We start from the raw sequence: 16694 nt of genomic DNA, 5'->3' as shown, positions 1-16694 counted from the left end.
AGTCCCTGCTTTCCTAGACTGTGAGGCAGCTGGGTGATTAGAGAGAAGGCAAAACCAAGTTTTTGTATCACTGTCACTAAGTCCAGGCTGTTCTCCACTTATGCAAGCACTTCATGCTGAGCCACTGCTGCCCAGCAAACCTCCTGGACCAAAGACACAGGCTGGGAAAAATGAGAGGCAGGCAGAGATGGAATTCCTTGTCTGCAGTCATATAACAAGGCAGTGGCAGACCCGTGGTCAGAGAGCAGATCTGGAGCCAGAACTACACACACACAGCACTTCACACTCACCTGCCTGAGCAGCTCCTGCTGGGGATGAGCCAGGCACACCTGCAAGGCAGCAAAACAAACATCAGCAGCCTGAGGCTCTGAGCTGCCCTGAAGCAGGAAGCTGCTGGGCTCTGGTCATCTCCAGAGCACAGCTGGTATCAAAAACTCATGTCCATTGTGGAGAAGGGTGATCCCTGGAGGGGAGCAGATGGAGGAAGAGATGGTATTACTAATCATATGTTAATATGATAGTGGGCAGGGGCTGGTAGAGAAGATGCAGCCTTTGTGAAAACACCACTCTCCCTGACCTGCCTTTTCCTTCTTTCCTTCATCCCAACAGCCCCCATGTTGTCACAGGTTTTCTGATACAATGCTGACCAATTTCAGAGCTGCTACTGCTGTAGAGAGAGAAAAGGGGAGGGAGGATATGTGTGCATGCCCATGCTCCTCAGGCTCTCAAGGCTCCCCACAATAGCCCAGAAGTACTTCCCAAGCTGATACATGTCCCTGGCTCCATGAAAAGGCCTGGATGCAGCTCTGCTTTTAACAGAGCACTTCATTTACAGGGTGGGGATGGCCCTTTCTCATCTCAGCTTCCTGGAAAGCTTGCAGCATATTCTCCATGCAATATGCTCTTTATTGCCTCATTATAAATAAAGCCTGGAGAGATGTTCTTTAATTACTGTACACACAGCTTGCTGACCCACAGAGGCTTTTACTAGCAAGTACTCAACTTCCTTAGGGTGGCATTGAGTTCTCCTTTCAAAACTTGGATCATTTTAAAACTACAGGAGGGAAATGAGTGTGGGGATGTGTTAGCAGAGTCTACTGTTACATATTTTCCTATGGTAAAAGTTAACTGGTAAACTCTGCACTGCATTAACAACATTAACAGAGAGAATGAGCAGACCCTGTTAGTTCTGCTGCTTTAACAAACACTTCCCACTTGTCCGTGCTGCAGCAGTTGAAATTAACCCATTCTCAGGATTTGCATTGTAGATGTACAAGATTACTGGTAGCAGCTTCCAACCACATCATTACAGTTAAAATTTTAAAACACAGGGCTCAATACTATGCACAAACAAACTTTGAATTATGACCTGTGTGCAGTGCACTCAAAGCAGACACACCTTCACTCTGTTCATAGTTTTACGCATTTTGCAGATTTCCCATTTAAATGAAGACAGTTGCAGAAAAGATGTTGATTGCACAAGAAATTAAAACCTCAAGACCCCTTGTTTAGCTTCCAGCACTCAGTATAAGGTGTTGGGCAGAAATATTTAAACAATATAAGCACCCACAAATGCTCCATTCAAACTTGGCATGACATTTCTTTGGAAATAACACTACCTAAGAATTCATAAAAGGAAACAACATTCTTTTCTAAGGTTTGCAAGAAAATTTAACCTCATAAGCAATGCCACTACCTAAGGTTAAACTTCCAACCTTTCTGCCTCACCTCTGGCATTACAGGATGGGGTTATTCTTTAACATGGAAAGCTTTATGCTTCATCTTGTTTGGTTTTTGTTATAGTAAAAAAAGCACAAGGTTTTATTAGGTGTATATCTTAATTTACTAATAAATTAATAGGCAAAAGTAGGATTTATTTCAAGAACCACAATCTACTTCAGAAGTTAATAAGGTACTAAATTATACTTTGACCTAAATCTACCATTTCTGATTCTAGTTCTTTATGTATTTCAAATACCCATTTGTTTCCTCTCCATCCTTAACTTGGGATTATCAAAGAGATCCTCAGCTGTCTCACAAACTCCATTTTCTCCCTGCTCTGTCCCAGTTGGAAAGCCTGGGTTAAGTTTGTTCCCTTGCCCATTCCTGAGTGACTGCAAATGAAGCACATAGCCCAAAGCCAGCCAGCAGTCACCCCGAAAATGCAGGGCACAGAGGGAGCAGACACCAGACTTTCCTTTTCAGTATGTAATTCTCCAGTAAACAAGGTTGTTTTCTTTTTCCAGCAGCACTCCCATCAGCAGGAACACCTTCCTTAGAACTTGCAGAGTGCTGCAAAGAGGGGAGCAAAGGGATTCAGTGACTCTGGGACAAAGTTTCAAAGTACTGCTCTCCTTGTGTAGTGGCATTCTTCAAAAACCATTGCAGAAATGGAAAATAAAAGCCAAGAGCTGAAGTGCAGGCACTGAACAGGCTTCTCTGGATGTTCCTGCCAAGTAAACTGTGACATCCATGGAGCATTTGCTTCCACTGAGTTTTGCAAAACATTAAAGGGCCTGTAAGAAGACAGGATTTCTGTGTGCATCAGGAGACTGATTTGGGAATTATTTCTTAGACTGAAGCAAAATAAAAGCATTCAAATGGCAAAGAACACCAAGGAAATGTGCTAAAAACACAGATTATTGGGTAGTTTGAAGGTGAAGCTATTGGAATGTCACTGTGCCTTCCCAGGCTGGAAAAGCAGGGCAGGTGTGTCTGCAGATGGTGGGAGCAGCACTGTGTCCTCTCTCAAATGGAAGGTTTTCTTTGTTACAGCCACATATCCTCACTTCTGCCTGAAGAAGATACCCTTCACTAAGACAGGAGGTTTTTATTGGGTTTCCTTCAAGATTAAATCTGGCCAAAACTGAATACTAAACCCTAAGAAATATTTGGAAGCCTTTTGCCATTACAGCTTCATGCTTTCCACCTAACTGTATTGTAAAACTTGTTCCACATTTTACCAGAAATTATCAGATTTCAATTAACCAAGGCTAATAAAGTGGTAGTTAAAAGGAAAAAAGAGGGAAAGCATTGATAAGATTTTATTTTTATCCATATGTTGCCTTTATGGAGAGTATTTTGTGTTTAACAGTGACATTATTATCAGGACAAAATTGAAAATAACTGTACCTTTTCTTTAATCCCAAACATCATCATTTGTCCAGCTTTCAAAAGACCAGGAAAACAGCATTAACATTCCTGACACTGTTTTGTCATGTTAAATCCAAGCTGCTGGGTTATGGGGATGAAAAGATAGTGTGGCATTAAAATAAAGCAAATAGAGAAAACTTGGGGAGGGGGTGGTTTTTCAGATCATATACGTTAAAAAAAAATAAGTCCTACTCTTTATATTTAATATTCCCATAGTTTATACACATAACAGTACCACAGTGAGACAAGCCAAGGACACCAGGGTTTTCAGCAGACTCTTCTGTGTTTAAAAAGCAATTATGGGCCTTTTTTGCTTTTTAGTAACATTTTTGTCCCTTCCTTGCCTCTGCAGGGACTGAGGAGGAGGATGAGGGCGATGACCTGCTGCTGAGATCTGTGGATGAGTTCTGGTGGTTTCCCCACATGTGGAGTCACATGCAGCCACACCTCTTCCACAACGAGTCCTCACTGGTGGAGCAGATGATCCTCAACAAAGAGTTTGCAATGGTAAGGGTTCCCAAGAGATTTCCTGGGATGCCTTCACTACTGTGGCCATGCCTTCCCCACTGGTTTCATGCTTGTCTGTCCAATACCTGGACATTTCCTCAGGCATGCAAACAGAGGCAGTGAGGCTAGAAACTCATCCCAAACCTATCCTGTTTGTGACTCAAACTGAATTTTGTCTTAACCTTTCCCATTGACACAGGCTCTCTGCAGAGGGAGCAGCCCTGCCCTGAGTATCCTGGCAGGACCATGGGGATCAGAATCAGTGAACACACAGCAAACAGCAGCTGGCCCTCTAAGCTTTAGGCAGCAGTTTGTACACAGGTTATCAGCTTGGTAACTCTGCTGCAAACATCCTCAGTAAGGCACAGAGGAAGCTGCAGTAAACCCTGAACCTGGTGTGTGGTTTGGGAGAAATCTTGATGCTGACAGAGCCAACAAGTGAAGCTGCTGGGTTTCACTGGGCCTTTTTTAATGACCTGCTTGAAAAATGCTCTTTGTATAGCTAACCTTTTGCTAATATTGACAGATAATTGTGCTCCCCTTTTCCTCATTTGTGCTCTGAACTTCCATGAGCCACCCTCCCACTTGCCCAGACCTCATAGTACTTGTACTATTTACAGCCTTTTCAGGATAATTCTGCTGGCTTAGTGCACAAAGAGAACCTGAAATCCATAATGCTGGCTTTGGAAAGACACTGCGTGGTCCTTGGCCAGGCACAGAAATGCCAAGCAACCAGAGCTGCTCACAGCTGAGGGACACAGCAGGCCTTTCTCAGCTGCTTTGGGAACAGCAATTCCCCAGCCCTTCCCAGCTCTAAAAGGCCAAGCCCCTTCCTCCCATCCCTCACATGAGCCAAGGCACATCAGGAAAAAGGCAGAGGCAAATGCCTGAACAAGCAGTTGGGAGCAAGTTATTCCCTTGTTTATGGAAATGTTTTCCTACCAACCTTTAAAGAAAATTAATTAAAAATGGCTTAACTGTTTACTTGTAATGCCAGACTTCCCCCCTTCCCATCTCCTGCTTGGCAGGAGGGCTTCTTTTCCTTTCTACTCTTCTGCTTCCCTGTCAGCCTCATTCCTGGCACAGCCTGTTCATGCCTTTTGTGCAGCCTGGCCCAGAGACCCAAACAGAGCTGAGACTTTAAATGCAAGAGTAATTTTTTAAACAATCCATATCTCAAAAATACACAGCCCCTTCATCTTTAAACCTCTGGGGAAATTCTCCTAGTATTTTCAGGAAGCATAGAGTCACCCAGGTCAAGCCACCTTTGGGAGTAAAATCTATAGCATGGCCTGAAAACAGGGCTGGTAATGGAATCTGTTTGTAACTTCCACTCCAGAAAGATAAAGCCTGTGTCCTGAAGGGTAGAGATTCCTTAGGGTACCTATAAATAAGAAGCTGATGTCAGTGAAAAGCTGCTGTTATTACACTTTTATTTCCTGCTAACATTTCAACAGGGGTTGTATCAACCCCTTGACCTTGAATCTATATGAGCTGTACCATTTACTTATGAGAACATTTCTTTTCAAAAGGCTTCCTCTGAAATTCTCTCTCGTGGGAGAAATTCATCTTCCCTCTATGACAGCCTCCCTGATAGCTATCAGAGAGGTCCCAGCCATGACTTCAGAGTGGTTTCATTCCTCCCTGGCTGTCTCATCCTCAGCATTGTGTCTTCTTTGAGAAACAAGCTCCCTGTTCTGCAGCTGCACTACCCTAAGCCCTCCAGGTTAAAGCAAACCTCTTCCCATTATTCTTTGATGTCACAAGGAGGATCCAAATTTAAATTAGACATCTAGAACAATACATGGAACATTTGCCTGATGTTACACGTGTTTGGTTTGTTGTCCACTATTTTTATTTAATGTTATACTCAGGAGAACACAGCTTGATGCTGGTGCCATTTTCTCCTGCATTTCTCATTTACTGGCCATATCTCCCCACCTCCAGTTTTGGCTGCACATACAAGTGACACTTTGTGTCAGCTTCTGGAAGAAAAGCTGCAGTAATTATTTGGAAGTGTGATCACATTAATTCCTCACCTAATGTGCTATTTCTTTGTTCACTTTTTTTAAACATGGCTAAGGAGGTAACAGGGTTTTCAGCAAGGGAGAACACACCATTATATCCAAGAACAATACTCAAGGTTGCTGAAGATGCCAAATAACACCCAAAAGTTCTGTTTATTAAGACCTTTTGTCTCCTCTGGCTGGTAGATAAAAGCCTTGGCTCTGTTTCACATGGCTTTATCCACTCCTCCTAAAAAGGCTCTGTAAAATGGGAGCTTACAATTGCAGCCTGCCTGAAACAGCTCTGTCACAGCACACAGATAGAAATCAGGCACCTAAACAACCCTGTGCACACAGAACTAATTGCTAATTAGGTATCTAATTGCCTTAATCTCAGTGCAGATATGGACACCTCTGTGCATCTGCCTTCAAGGATTCCCTTCCACGTCCATTGCTTGGGAACCAGGAGACTGCCTTCACCCAGAGCCCTCCAAATTGTTCCATGCATCCCTCAGATATTTATCCTTTCCACTACCTACATGGTGAGAGAAGAAAACTTCCTCACATCCTGCAATAGATGTCATTGTCCCATTGCTCTGGATCTGGCAGGCAGCAGGGGAAGTTTTGCCTGGCAAAATCCTTATCCATATACCTGAGTGATGGGCCCACAGCTGTACATCCATAGCCCCATTCCCAAAGTCCTCTCTGCCAAATCTCTCATCAAACACAAGATCCTCAGCCTCAGAGGAACAAGAGACAGAGATTTTAACTGTGCCCAAGTCACAGGCTACCCAAAGCTTTGCCATCCCAATGTCATCCTCTTTTAGGAAATATGGATGGTGCTTTCTAGGGCCTGCCTAAGGAAGTGGAAAATTAGAATTATTTGGATGATCAGTTGGGTTTGAGTTGATCATGTTTTGTGGCTTGGGTTTTTTTCTCTGTCAGAGGGTCCCAAAATCCTTTAAAAACACTAATGAACAAAATCACAGATTACATTTTACAAACTGATAATTCCTCAAGTATTATTCTCTTTGTTTATAGGCCATGCAATGGATACACAGAGAGGCAAAAAATTGCTCAAGGGCAAGTCTGATAGCATATATTCCAAAAATAAAGCAAACCAAGTTTTCCCTGCCAACAATTACAAGATATTCCTCCTCTCCCTTTGTACATCCTTATCTGACAAAAACAAGTAGAAGGTATCTAATCCAAAGCCTGTAGCTCTTTATTCCATCCTGAATAAATAATAATAATAATAAATAATCACTGTTTGCTCAGTGATTATCTTCTGTGCTCATTTGTGAGTACAAAGCCCAAAGCACAGCAGAGACAGGGCAGAAACTGTCACTGGCTGTACGAGGTAGCTGTGAGCTGACAGGAAGAAGAAACAAAGATGTAGAACCAAACAAATCAATTGAGAACCTGTCTAGCAGCACTCCTTGGCTCCCACCTCCTGCTCACAACCAACTGCAGATGCACATTAGCACTTCCTCTGCCTGCACCTCTTGAGCTGCTCAAACCACAAGTACAGCAGGAGCTTTTAATACACCAATTAAATCCCAACAATGGGAGGGCCCAGTGACCACACAGCCAAGGCAAAGCACCTACATGTGATGAAAAGAGCCTCATTTGTCCCATTATTAATATCTGTACTTTATGTGGGGAAGGAGAGCTGCCCACTGCCTCTCAAAATGGGCTGTGAATATAGGATAACATCATCCTGTGCAGCAGGATGAGACTTATTCTGCCTCACCTTATTTTCTTCTGAAACACTCATTTGCTGCATCACCTGCTAGCAGACAATGCCAAAAGGTTGGGCAAACTTAGCTGAGGTTGTATTTAGCTTTTTCACCTAATAAAAGCCTTCACACTTGCACCTTGACTGACTGTGTGCAAAGATGTACAGTAGACAAAAAATTTATTAAATTAAAAGTTTGCATTCTTGTTTTCTCCGACAGTAGCAAATCATACCTACATTCCAAACTAAACCAACAAGCACAAATTTTGAAATTAAAAAACCCAGTGTACATTTTCAATGTAAAAATCCGGAAATTGCTCCTTAGAATACACAAGAAAAATGCTCAGTACAGGTATCCCTTATATCTTGACACACCAGTACACTCCTCCTTTAACACATGAGTTTTCACTTCCAAAGTAAGTTTAATAACAAAATGAGAGGAAAAGAAGAAAAGTGCAACAGAAAAACCACTAAAAGGGGACACACAGTATTTAATCTTTCCTGGTAAACTGCAAATAGAACTGCCCAAAGAAAACAGAATTATTTGATGGTTGTTTCTTCTTACCTCCATATTGGCTATCTGGGTATCTGAGGTATTTCTGTGATGAGCTATGTAGTGAGCAGGTTTTATTCAGAGGCTTACTTGAGTTTTATGTTGAGAACTCCTGAAAAACTGCCTGATTTTATTTGTGAATGGCAGATCACCATTTCAGCATTCTGTTGCTATGGAAATTCCAGCATCAAACCATCAGGAGATAAACAGGATCTTACACAAATTCATCCAGATCCCTACTTTGGGATAAGTCATCCAGAGCAGGGTTCATTGTCAGCCCCAGGACACATCTGCCTGAAATCTTTGTTTCTCTGTACTCCCTACCCCACTTTTGGTGAAGGTTTGTACATAAAAGCTGAGACAGGATATTTAGGTTAACAGTTTGACAGTCTGAGCATCACAGACCTCTCAGGCATGGCAATAAAAGGCCAAATTCAAAGAAATCTTTTAATACAGCTTTTTACTTTGTCCATGGCAACCAAAAAAAAAAAAAAAATAGAGAACAGGGTGATTTACCCTCTGTCATTAAAGAGCTATCCCTCATTCCACCCTTAAACTGACTCATGGCTCTCAAGTAGGTAACAGCATTAATAAACTGAAATTACATTTTATTCTCAGTAAATTACAAAACAGAGAGTTTGGGTTTCTCTTTTACAGGCGCAGTCTGTAACCAGAGGTCTTGACTATCAGGAGTGGATAACTTAAAGTGGCTGCATTATGTGATGTAGGAATGAGTGTTCCCTACAGATTTAACCTAATTTTTGCCAATGAATCAAAACCCTTTCTTTGTAAAGTACTTGAGGATGCCCAGCAGAACCTGCTGTTCCTGGAATTAATCAATGGATAATGTGGGCAAAAGGAAGGACAAAAAAACCCCATGAAATCATCATTTCATATTTTAGCCATTTCCCTCTGCAGATCAGTTTTAAAGGAGTAGAAAAGAGCTGACGTGTCTGGTAGTACTGGGAGCAAGCTGAATTTGTGTCTTTGGAAATCTGCAAGATAACCTATAGATTATATGATGAACATGCACATATTCCCATATAGAAATGGAGCTAAATATAAATATTGATAAAATATAAAAGTAGTCCTACCTATTTTTTGCTATATCCTAATACCATGGAAAAAAATGTGGTTCAGAAGATAGGCAGAATATTTATTTCTTAAACTAGGAAGGAATCTTTCCCCTGTGCCAGAACTAGGAAACACAACCCCACGTATGTCACTGCAACATTTTTTTCCATCTGTTTACTAGCTTACTAAATAAGCAGCATTGGTTCACTAGATGAACCAGACAGGTAGGATGCTCATTAAAATATGTGCAATATGTCACAGAACAAGAGGCAAATCCATTGCATGCAACAGCAATGGAACATAATCCAGGAGGATTACTCCTCACTGCAGTCACCCAGCTGGAACTCCAGTTCCCTCCAGCTCGTGCTACAGTAGGTACAAGGCAGTCTAGGGACAGCAGTTTCTCCAGTGCCACAGTGGGCAGGAATAAAGCTTTGAATAATGACATGGGGGTTTGGGGTTTTCCGTGTGTCCCTAACTTGTCCCTCCCTGCGGTGCCCTACCTTGCAGGAGCACGGCATTCCCACGGGCATGGGCTACGCGGTGGCTCCGCACCACTCGGGGGTGTACCCGGTGCACGTGCAGCTCTACGAGGCCTGGAAGAAGGTGTGGCACATCCGTGTGACCAGCACAGAGGAGTACCCGCACCTGAAGCCTGCACGGTACAGACGGGGCTTCATCCACAATGGCATCATGGTACACTGCATTTCCATGTTCATAGCAATACTACTGCAGGGACTCCAGAGGGGGCTGCTTGACCTGGAGGCCTCACGCTTGCCTGCATCCTTAAAATTCCCTGGGACCCAGCAGCTGTCAGGATGCCCAAAGAGTGCATTTGTTAGGCAGTTTAAAAGAGGGGGACAAAAGTCACACAGACTCAGGCAACTGCAGAAGTATTCCTCAGAAATTACATGTGCTCGTGGCCCATCGACTGCCAAGCAAGTCGTGGCAGCACTCTGGGAAATCATTAAACTGCCTAAGACCTCTGTTCCCAGCTCTGCTTCATCTTTATGCATGAAAGGATTAAAAATCCAGCACCTGGGAAGGTGAACAGGCGTAAGTAATCTCCTCCAGCACTTCTGCAAGGCTGAAGTTTCAGCTCTGCTCCTGAAATTCCTAGAGGCAGGACTGGTACCCTGGCCTCACTCCTACACCCCTCACCCTGGGGGGACAGAAGCACTTAAAAGTGCAAAGGACAGGAGAACTTAGCAAGCCCTTTGGCTTGTCCTACCAGGCAACTGCAGACCTCTAGGCCGGGTGTGCTAAAGTGAACTGACAAATATTCCAAGGGATGGTTTCAAGTCCCAAATCTGCTCTGAATATTGCCTGTGCATACCAAGTGCAAATTGTGATCCCCTAAACAAGGCAAACGAGGCAGAGGGAGTGTCTCAAAATCAAATTCCTGCAGAGCCAATTACTGCTGGAACAGACTCAAAATCAGCAGTGTTTTTACACATGTACCCAAATACTCTACAAATGCAGGTTTTGGTTGTTGTTTTAAATGAATAAAAAAATATAAAATATTGAATTGAATTAAGGGAAACCAAAGTCCTTCCCCAGGTTGATCATGGCACTGCAATACCTGTGTAAGCTGCTGTTCCTCTGTTCCCAGGTGCTCCCTCGACAGACCTGTGGCCTTTTCACTCACACTATTTTTTACAAGGAATATCCTGGTGGTCCTCAGGAGCTGGACAAAAGTATCCGAGGAGGGGAACTGTTCCTCACCATTCTCCTGAACCCCGTAGGTACCTTCTTTCTTTTTTTGGATGTGCTGGCTATCAAGGAGGAGGGAGGGAGGAAGGGAAGGAGATCAAGTTGGGAAATCAAACCCAGGACCACTTGCTCAGAGGTAACAAACACTTTAAGAAGAAAGGAGAAAGATGTCTTCTGCCAATTTCCAGCTACAACTGTACCTGCAACAATTTCCTGGGAAATGCATTAATTCCAGCTCCCTATTGTTTCCCAGCCTGAAGCCAGGTCCCCCTGAGACATGTCTGAAGATGAAACAAACCTGTGAGGGTAGAAAAAACTGATCTCATTCATCTTTTTTTCTATTTTCCCCATGAGCTTGGCTCCTCAGGCACTCCTCATACAGCTCAGTGGAAACCCCAGGGCTCAGACCTGATTTCATTCCTCCCTCACCAGCTCCTAAAAACAGGTTTTGAGCTGCTAAAGAACTGCCTGGTACCATATAAGACAGGAACCTAGAGGTGCAAGGAGCAAGGGAAAGAGCCAATCCCCCCATATATTGATTATTTTTTCTTGACATTGTCCTCCCTCCTTCCCATTGCACCCAAACAAGCTGCACCAGGCACAAGATGAATGTCCCTTGTCTTGCCAGGTGGCCTCATTTGCAGTGAATTTAAACTCCAGTACTCATTGACTCCTCTGCAGGGCTAAAGCAGCTTCAGGGGGAGCTCTCAAATCCAGGCCACTTTTATTTAGACACCTAAATATAGATTTTTGGTGCTCTACAGTTAGATGCTGGTCAGTGAACATTGGCCTGGGTAAGTAAGATGGTGTCTGAGTCGGATTCAGGGGTCCTAAAGAAATGGAACATTTCTATCAGGAATTTTTCTATGCCATACCCATATCCCCTCACTTGAGAATAAAACAGATCCCTCTTCTTTGTCCTGTCTCCCCACTACCTGCAGTTTTCTCAGGCTGGCTTTTCTCAAGTGTAGCTTGGAATTCACACTGAGCTTTCTCATACTTGGATGAATACCTGGGCATTTCTCACTTATCTGAGGATTTCCTCAGATTTGGGCAGTGCAGCAGAGAGCTCCTAACCCCACAAGCAATGCTTAGAACAGCCCAAATCCCTCAGCCAATCTGTGTCCCAATAACTTGAGAGTGCCCTAGATATTGGTGGTGATATTAGAAAAAACTGCAATGATCAACTTTTGATTAAACAGCTTTTCAAGAGGTTTATAGAAACTCTGTCCCTTCCTCAGGTCGTGGTTAGCAATTTCAGCAAATGTATTACAAATACCTATTAAGCTCAAATACCAAAAATGTTTGTGCTTCCATGAAGCAATATCACACTGATGGTTAAATTAGAAAGTGCCCAAGGGACACTGCATTGGAATAAAGTTTGCAGAGAGATTGTCAAGGGGATCTTCTGATGGAATTTTTTTAAAATGGCTTCTACTGAATACTCTGTGGCTCAGAGAGATATTTTCACTTGCTAATTTATGAATCCTAAAGATGAGTCATGTCTGGCAGAGATGATTTAGTAGTAGGCAGAGGAGGGATAAATTCCACCAAGACAGACAGAAATCAAACCAACTTCCTTGGAGTTTTAATGAGGGTTACAAGAATCCCAGGCAGACCTTTCCAGAATCCAGCTAAGGCAGCAGGCTGCTCAAGTCTGCAGTTTGGGGTACTTACTCATTGCATAAACACTTCAAAGCAAAACTCATTCAAGTTACTGGGGAAGGCTCAGCAAACAGCCTGGGCTTGAAATAAACCCAAATAGCTAAACTCTTTCAAAGGTATCAATCCAGATCCCCTCTGAAGGGTTCCTTCATTTGGAGGCTAAGAGCAATAACAGAGAGCTTCAGATGTATAAGCAAATAAGAAGTACAAATACAGTTGGGGGCAGAAAATGAAATATTATCTTCCTGGACTTTAGCTTTACTATTTGATACAAGTAAGAAAAATTTCAGTTTAAAATTTCTTATCTCCCTTGCCAGACCAAAGCTGGATGTTCAATCAGTGTTGTTATAATCATCTTTGATGTTATTTACTATGTAGTTTGACAAACATCAAAACCCAGTTAGTCACTAAATCTTAATTAGGACAGACCTTCCAAAAGCTGCAGCATCAGCACTTGCACAGCAGCAGTGAAAAGAGAGCAGCAAAACCACCACACTCACTAGAAAGAAGGGAAGAGGAAAAAATGACATCTAAAATGACAACCAACCAAAATGTAAAAAAGCTTTACAGAACTGGTTTTGTGCCCAACCTAATTTTGATAGCCAAATGAAACTTGTCCCAACACTATGATTCTTGTGACAGAATAAGTATCTCAATTAACTATAGTTAGATCTTAAACCAAGAAAACACATTCATACTCAAAAAAGTACATTGCTGCTCATGATGCATCTTCAAAGACAGGAGTGCAAAACCAAAGAGCATCAGACAAGAAAATCACCAAGTCCTTAATAGGAATGTAGCGCTACCCAGCTATGTTTATATGTTAGAAAATTCTCTGGTTCTGATCAGCATTGTGAAAAAATATTTAGGCTTTCTGCAGGTGTGCAGCATTTTACAGCTCCAGCAGGAGAGGCAAAGTCAGCCTGAAACTCATAAAAATTTATTTTCTGTTTAAAACCATGTTGAAGAGCATCATGTCATTTTTTTCTCCTCCTAAACCTTCTCAATTCTTTACAATTTCTTGCAGTGCTTTGAGATATCTTTTAAACATTTGCTTCATTGGGTTATAGAAGATGAAAAAAAAACTTATGGCATTTCAAAGGAGTTCAACATTTCAGTTATTTCCAGCCTTTTTAAAATTCTACCTCTCATTATTTGCTTAGCTTAATTGTGCTTTAGAATAACTTGTCACAGAATATGTTCTTAAAATCTCCCTCCCTCATTGTTTATTTCACCAGTACTCTGCCACATTGGTTTCCTTTTAAACCTCTTCCCATCAACTCCCCAGGCACTTTGGGTTTTGCCTCACTCCACAGAGATACTCAAGGTAACCAGCAGTAAAACCAACCTCCTTTAGGGTGCCTGGTTATTTTTTTTCTGGAAAGGGAATTTGGTGTGGAAGCTGCACTGTTTTCCCAGGCTCCCATCATCTGCTATCATGACCAAACACGGAGCAGGAGGTGGAAAGAGCAAATGGGATGAACAAAGCAAATCCCTCTCTGCTTCCAAATGTAACCCAGGAAAATTCAGAATTAAAGGCAACACACTTGTAACAAAGTCCCCAAAACTGAAATGCTTTCAGCAGCACAAAAAAAAAAATGCAGGTTTCCCATAGGCCAAGTTGGAGAACTCCATTGGAGTTGAAGTTTTCAGGGAGATTTTGCACATCCAAATGTCAGGCTCAAAACCGAGTGGGCTCTCTGACCACTGCCCTTCATTCAGTCTCCCGGGAAGAGCCTGACATGTTTAATGCTTTTACAAACTGTTCTATTTATCACCTCTTGAGCATTCACAAGGTCTCCCACTATCTGTTTGATGGCTCCTTTCCTTTCCTCCCCTGCTCCACAGGCCATAAACAACAGCCATAAACATTTAACAGCCAAGATAAGCTAATAAATACAGCCCTAAATATTATTGCCTCTACAAACAACAGCGAGAGAGTCATTTATCCTAAAAAAACCACCTCTTTAAACCAGAGAGCTTTTTATTAAGCCAGCAAGTGACAGCACAAAAGGCACCTCAATTGCACACTACAGCAAAAATGAGTGTATGGGGCTTTGAGGAGAAGCAGCATCACCCACTGGCCTGGCTGAGCAGTCAGTGAATTGGGTTTATTTGCCAATGTGATGCACGTTTTCCCATAACCTATTCACTTTAAAAGCTTTTGAATAACCCAGAATCCTGGCACCCCTTTCCTGCAGCACCCTTCCTACTCCTCCTTTCCCTCCCTGTTCCACAGGAATTCACCTGGGCTGACTCTTCCCCTTTCTCTCACAGGGTGTTTTTACTCCATCTCCCACTGACTCCTTTCCATAGCTCCACCATAAAAATGGGCACAAGTCATTTTTCTCCCTGTTGTTATATATATATAACCCTCCCTACTGCAGGTTTACACCTGCCTCACCACATAGGATCTGGAGTCAGGCATACCCTGCACAGCATTTGGCCCACAAAGCCACCAAAGTATCGTGTATCTGCAACTGACAGATCAGGTTAAAAATGGAGGAGCAGCAGAAAAAAGGAGAAGTTAAACACTTCTTCAGGCTTCTCTTCCCACTTCAATCAAACACCCCTAAGAAGCTTTAAGCAGAGGTGAAACGTGGCAGATGAATTTCAGGAAGATTAGCTTTTCTTCACAGGAATTTGGTTGTCGAGAGCAAAATCAGACCTGTGATTGAAAGGTAACTTTGAACTCCCCTCAGCAGAAGCTACAGGCAGCCCATAATAATGTACATTATTATTCCAACTCCCTGGCAAGTGGCATGGGACGCTTTTAATTCTGAGGGCCACTTAAAGGCATTTCCATTTTTAAACTCTTCCCGTGACTAAAGGGCTCTTGCTCATTCCTAGCCTGTTAGATCTGCATTCTCCACATCTCGCATGTGCCACACTTGCAAGATTTTCTTCTTGTTCCCTGCTCTCTCTCATCACAGAGACAGAGAATCACACGTTATTGCTTTGGCATATTAAAAGCAAATGCAGAGAGGGGTTAATTTATACCTTCCACAAGAGATTCGGGAATGTTATTATGGAACATCTTGAGTGCTGGTAATGTTTTTCTTTTTATTTGCTTTGTTTCTCTGAGCATAGTTATAGAAAGAATAAAAAATAACCTTGGGCATTGTAGGAAATGTGCTGCAACCCAAAAGTAATTCACAGTGCAGTTCTGCTGAGGGCCCTGTGAGCTGAGCATCTCAGCACATTTTGGGGACAGAAAAAAGCAGGCAGACAACCTCCCAATAAAAAAATGTCAATAATTGTGGAGCTGCAGTTACCAGGGTGCATCCCACAGGGACACACGTGTCCCTCTCCAACCTGACAAGAGGGAAAGGTTCATTCCACCAAATTAAAAGGGAGTTTTGTTAACAAGTTATATCAGAATTTATCCTAAAGGTCATAAACAAACAAATCAACTCTGACCTTCCTCATGTTCCTGAATATTTTTCCCCCCTTGGTAAATCATTATTTTTCTCCCTCATCCCACATGGCTGCACAGAGCTACTACAGGGAAATGTTATCCCATGGAAACTCAAGCCTTCAGCAGCACATTTAGAAACTAATTAGCTTGAAACCCAGAGCCTCAGGAAAACATTTCAAGGATAGCACATCTCCTTTCCTTCTTTCATGACATTTTCCTGCTTTATGAAAGCTGCTGCTCCACTCCACACATTTTGATATTTCACCAGAATTCCTTCCCAGCAAGTTGGGTGATGGCAGAAAGAGCAGTAAACGACTGCATGTCAGCAAAGGGGGTACTGGGGAAATAGGGAAAGAATCTGATACCTTCATGCACACACCATGCAATAATTTATTCAAGTGTCAGGAGCCAGCCTTCCAGGTGAAAACCAGCTGACTCAGAACTCCCTGATTATTGAAAATGAATCCTTAATAGAAGTAAATGGCCAAGAACTAAACTTCCTCGCTGTGTTCGCCATTCAAATTAATTGGAAAGTGGCTGATTTGAGAATATTATATCCTCTAGTGAACTGAAAATGCTGCCTATTTTTTTTCCTCTGAAACCAAGAGTAGAGAATTAAATTAACTCTGAGGTTTGTTTGCTCAGAGTAGGCCACCAAACTGGATTAATTAATCATCATTTATGAACACTCTATAACCCAGAGCAGTCAGAAAACTGCTAAGATAGCAACATGACAGGAGAACTGTTTTAAAACCAAATGATAAATTTCCTCCATCTCCAGCCTATAGCAACTTGCCAGGCATTTCTTTGCAGTTCAAAAGAAAATATCCTGGTGAAAACTCTTTCTTGGTGTTCATAGGAATGCTC

General features: G+C 42.5%; 1 protein-coding gene across 1 annotated transcript in view; it reads left to right on the top strand.

The window, feature by feature from the left end:
* LOC103821398 (bifunctional heparan sulfate N-deacetylase/N-sulfotransferase 4) overlaps positions 1-16694 on the top strand; it is a 112624-nt gene that overhangs the window by 73203 nt on the left and 22727 nt on the right. Inside the window, exons 6-8 of the mRNA XM_030239250.2 lie at positions 3506-3660; positions 9542-9727; positions 10644-10772. Coding sequence (XP_030095110.2) covers positions 3506-3660; positions 9542-9727; positions 10644-10772 — 470 coding nt within the window. The remainder of the gene's footprint in view (positions 1-3505; positions 3661-9541; positions 9728-10643; positions 10773-16694) is intronic.

Source organism: Serinus canaria, chromosome 4, assembly GCF_022539315.1.
Source record: "Serinus canaria isolate serCan28SL12 chromosome 4, serCan2020, whole genome shotgun sequence".
NCBI lineage: Eukaryota > Metazoa > Chordata > Aves > Passeriformes > Fringillidae > Serinus > Serinus canaria.
Note: the sequence above shows the minus strand (reverse complement) of the source record. Positions and strands in the feature narration are given on the sequence as shown.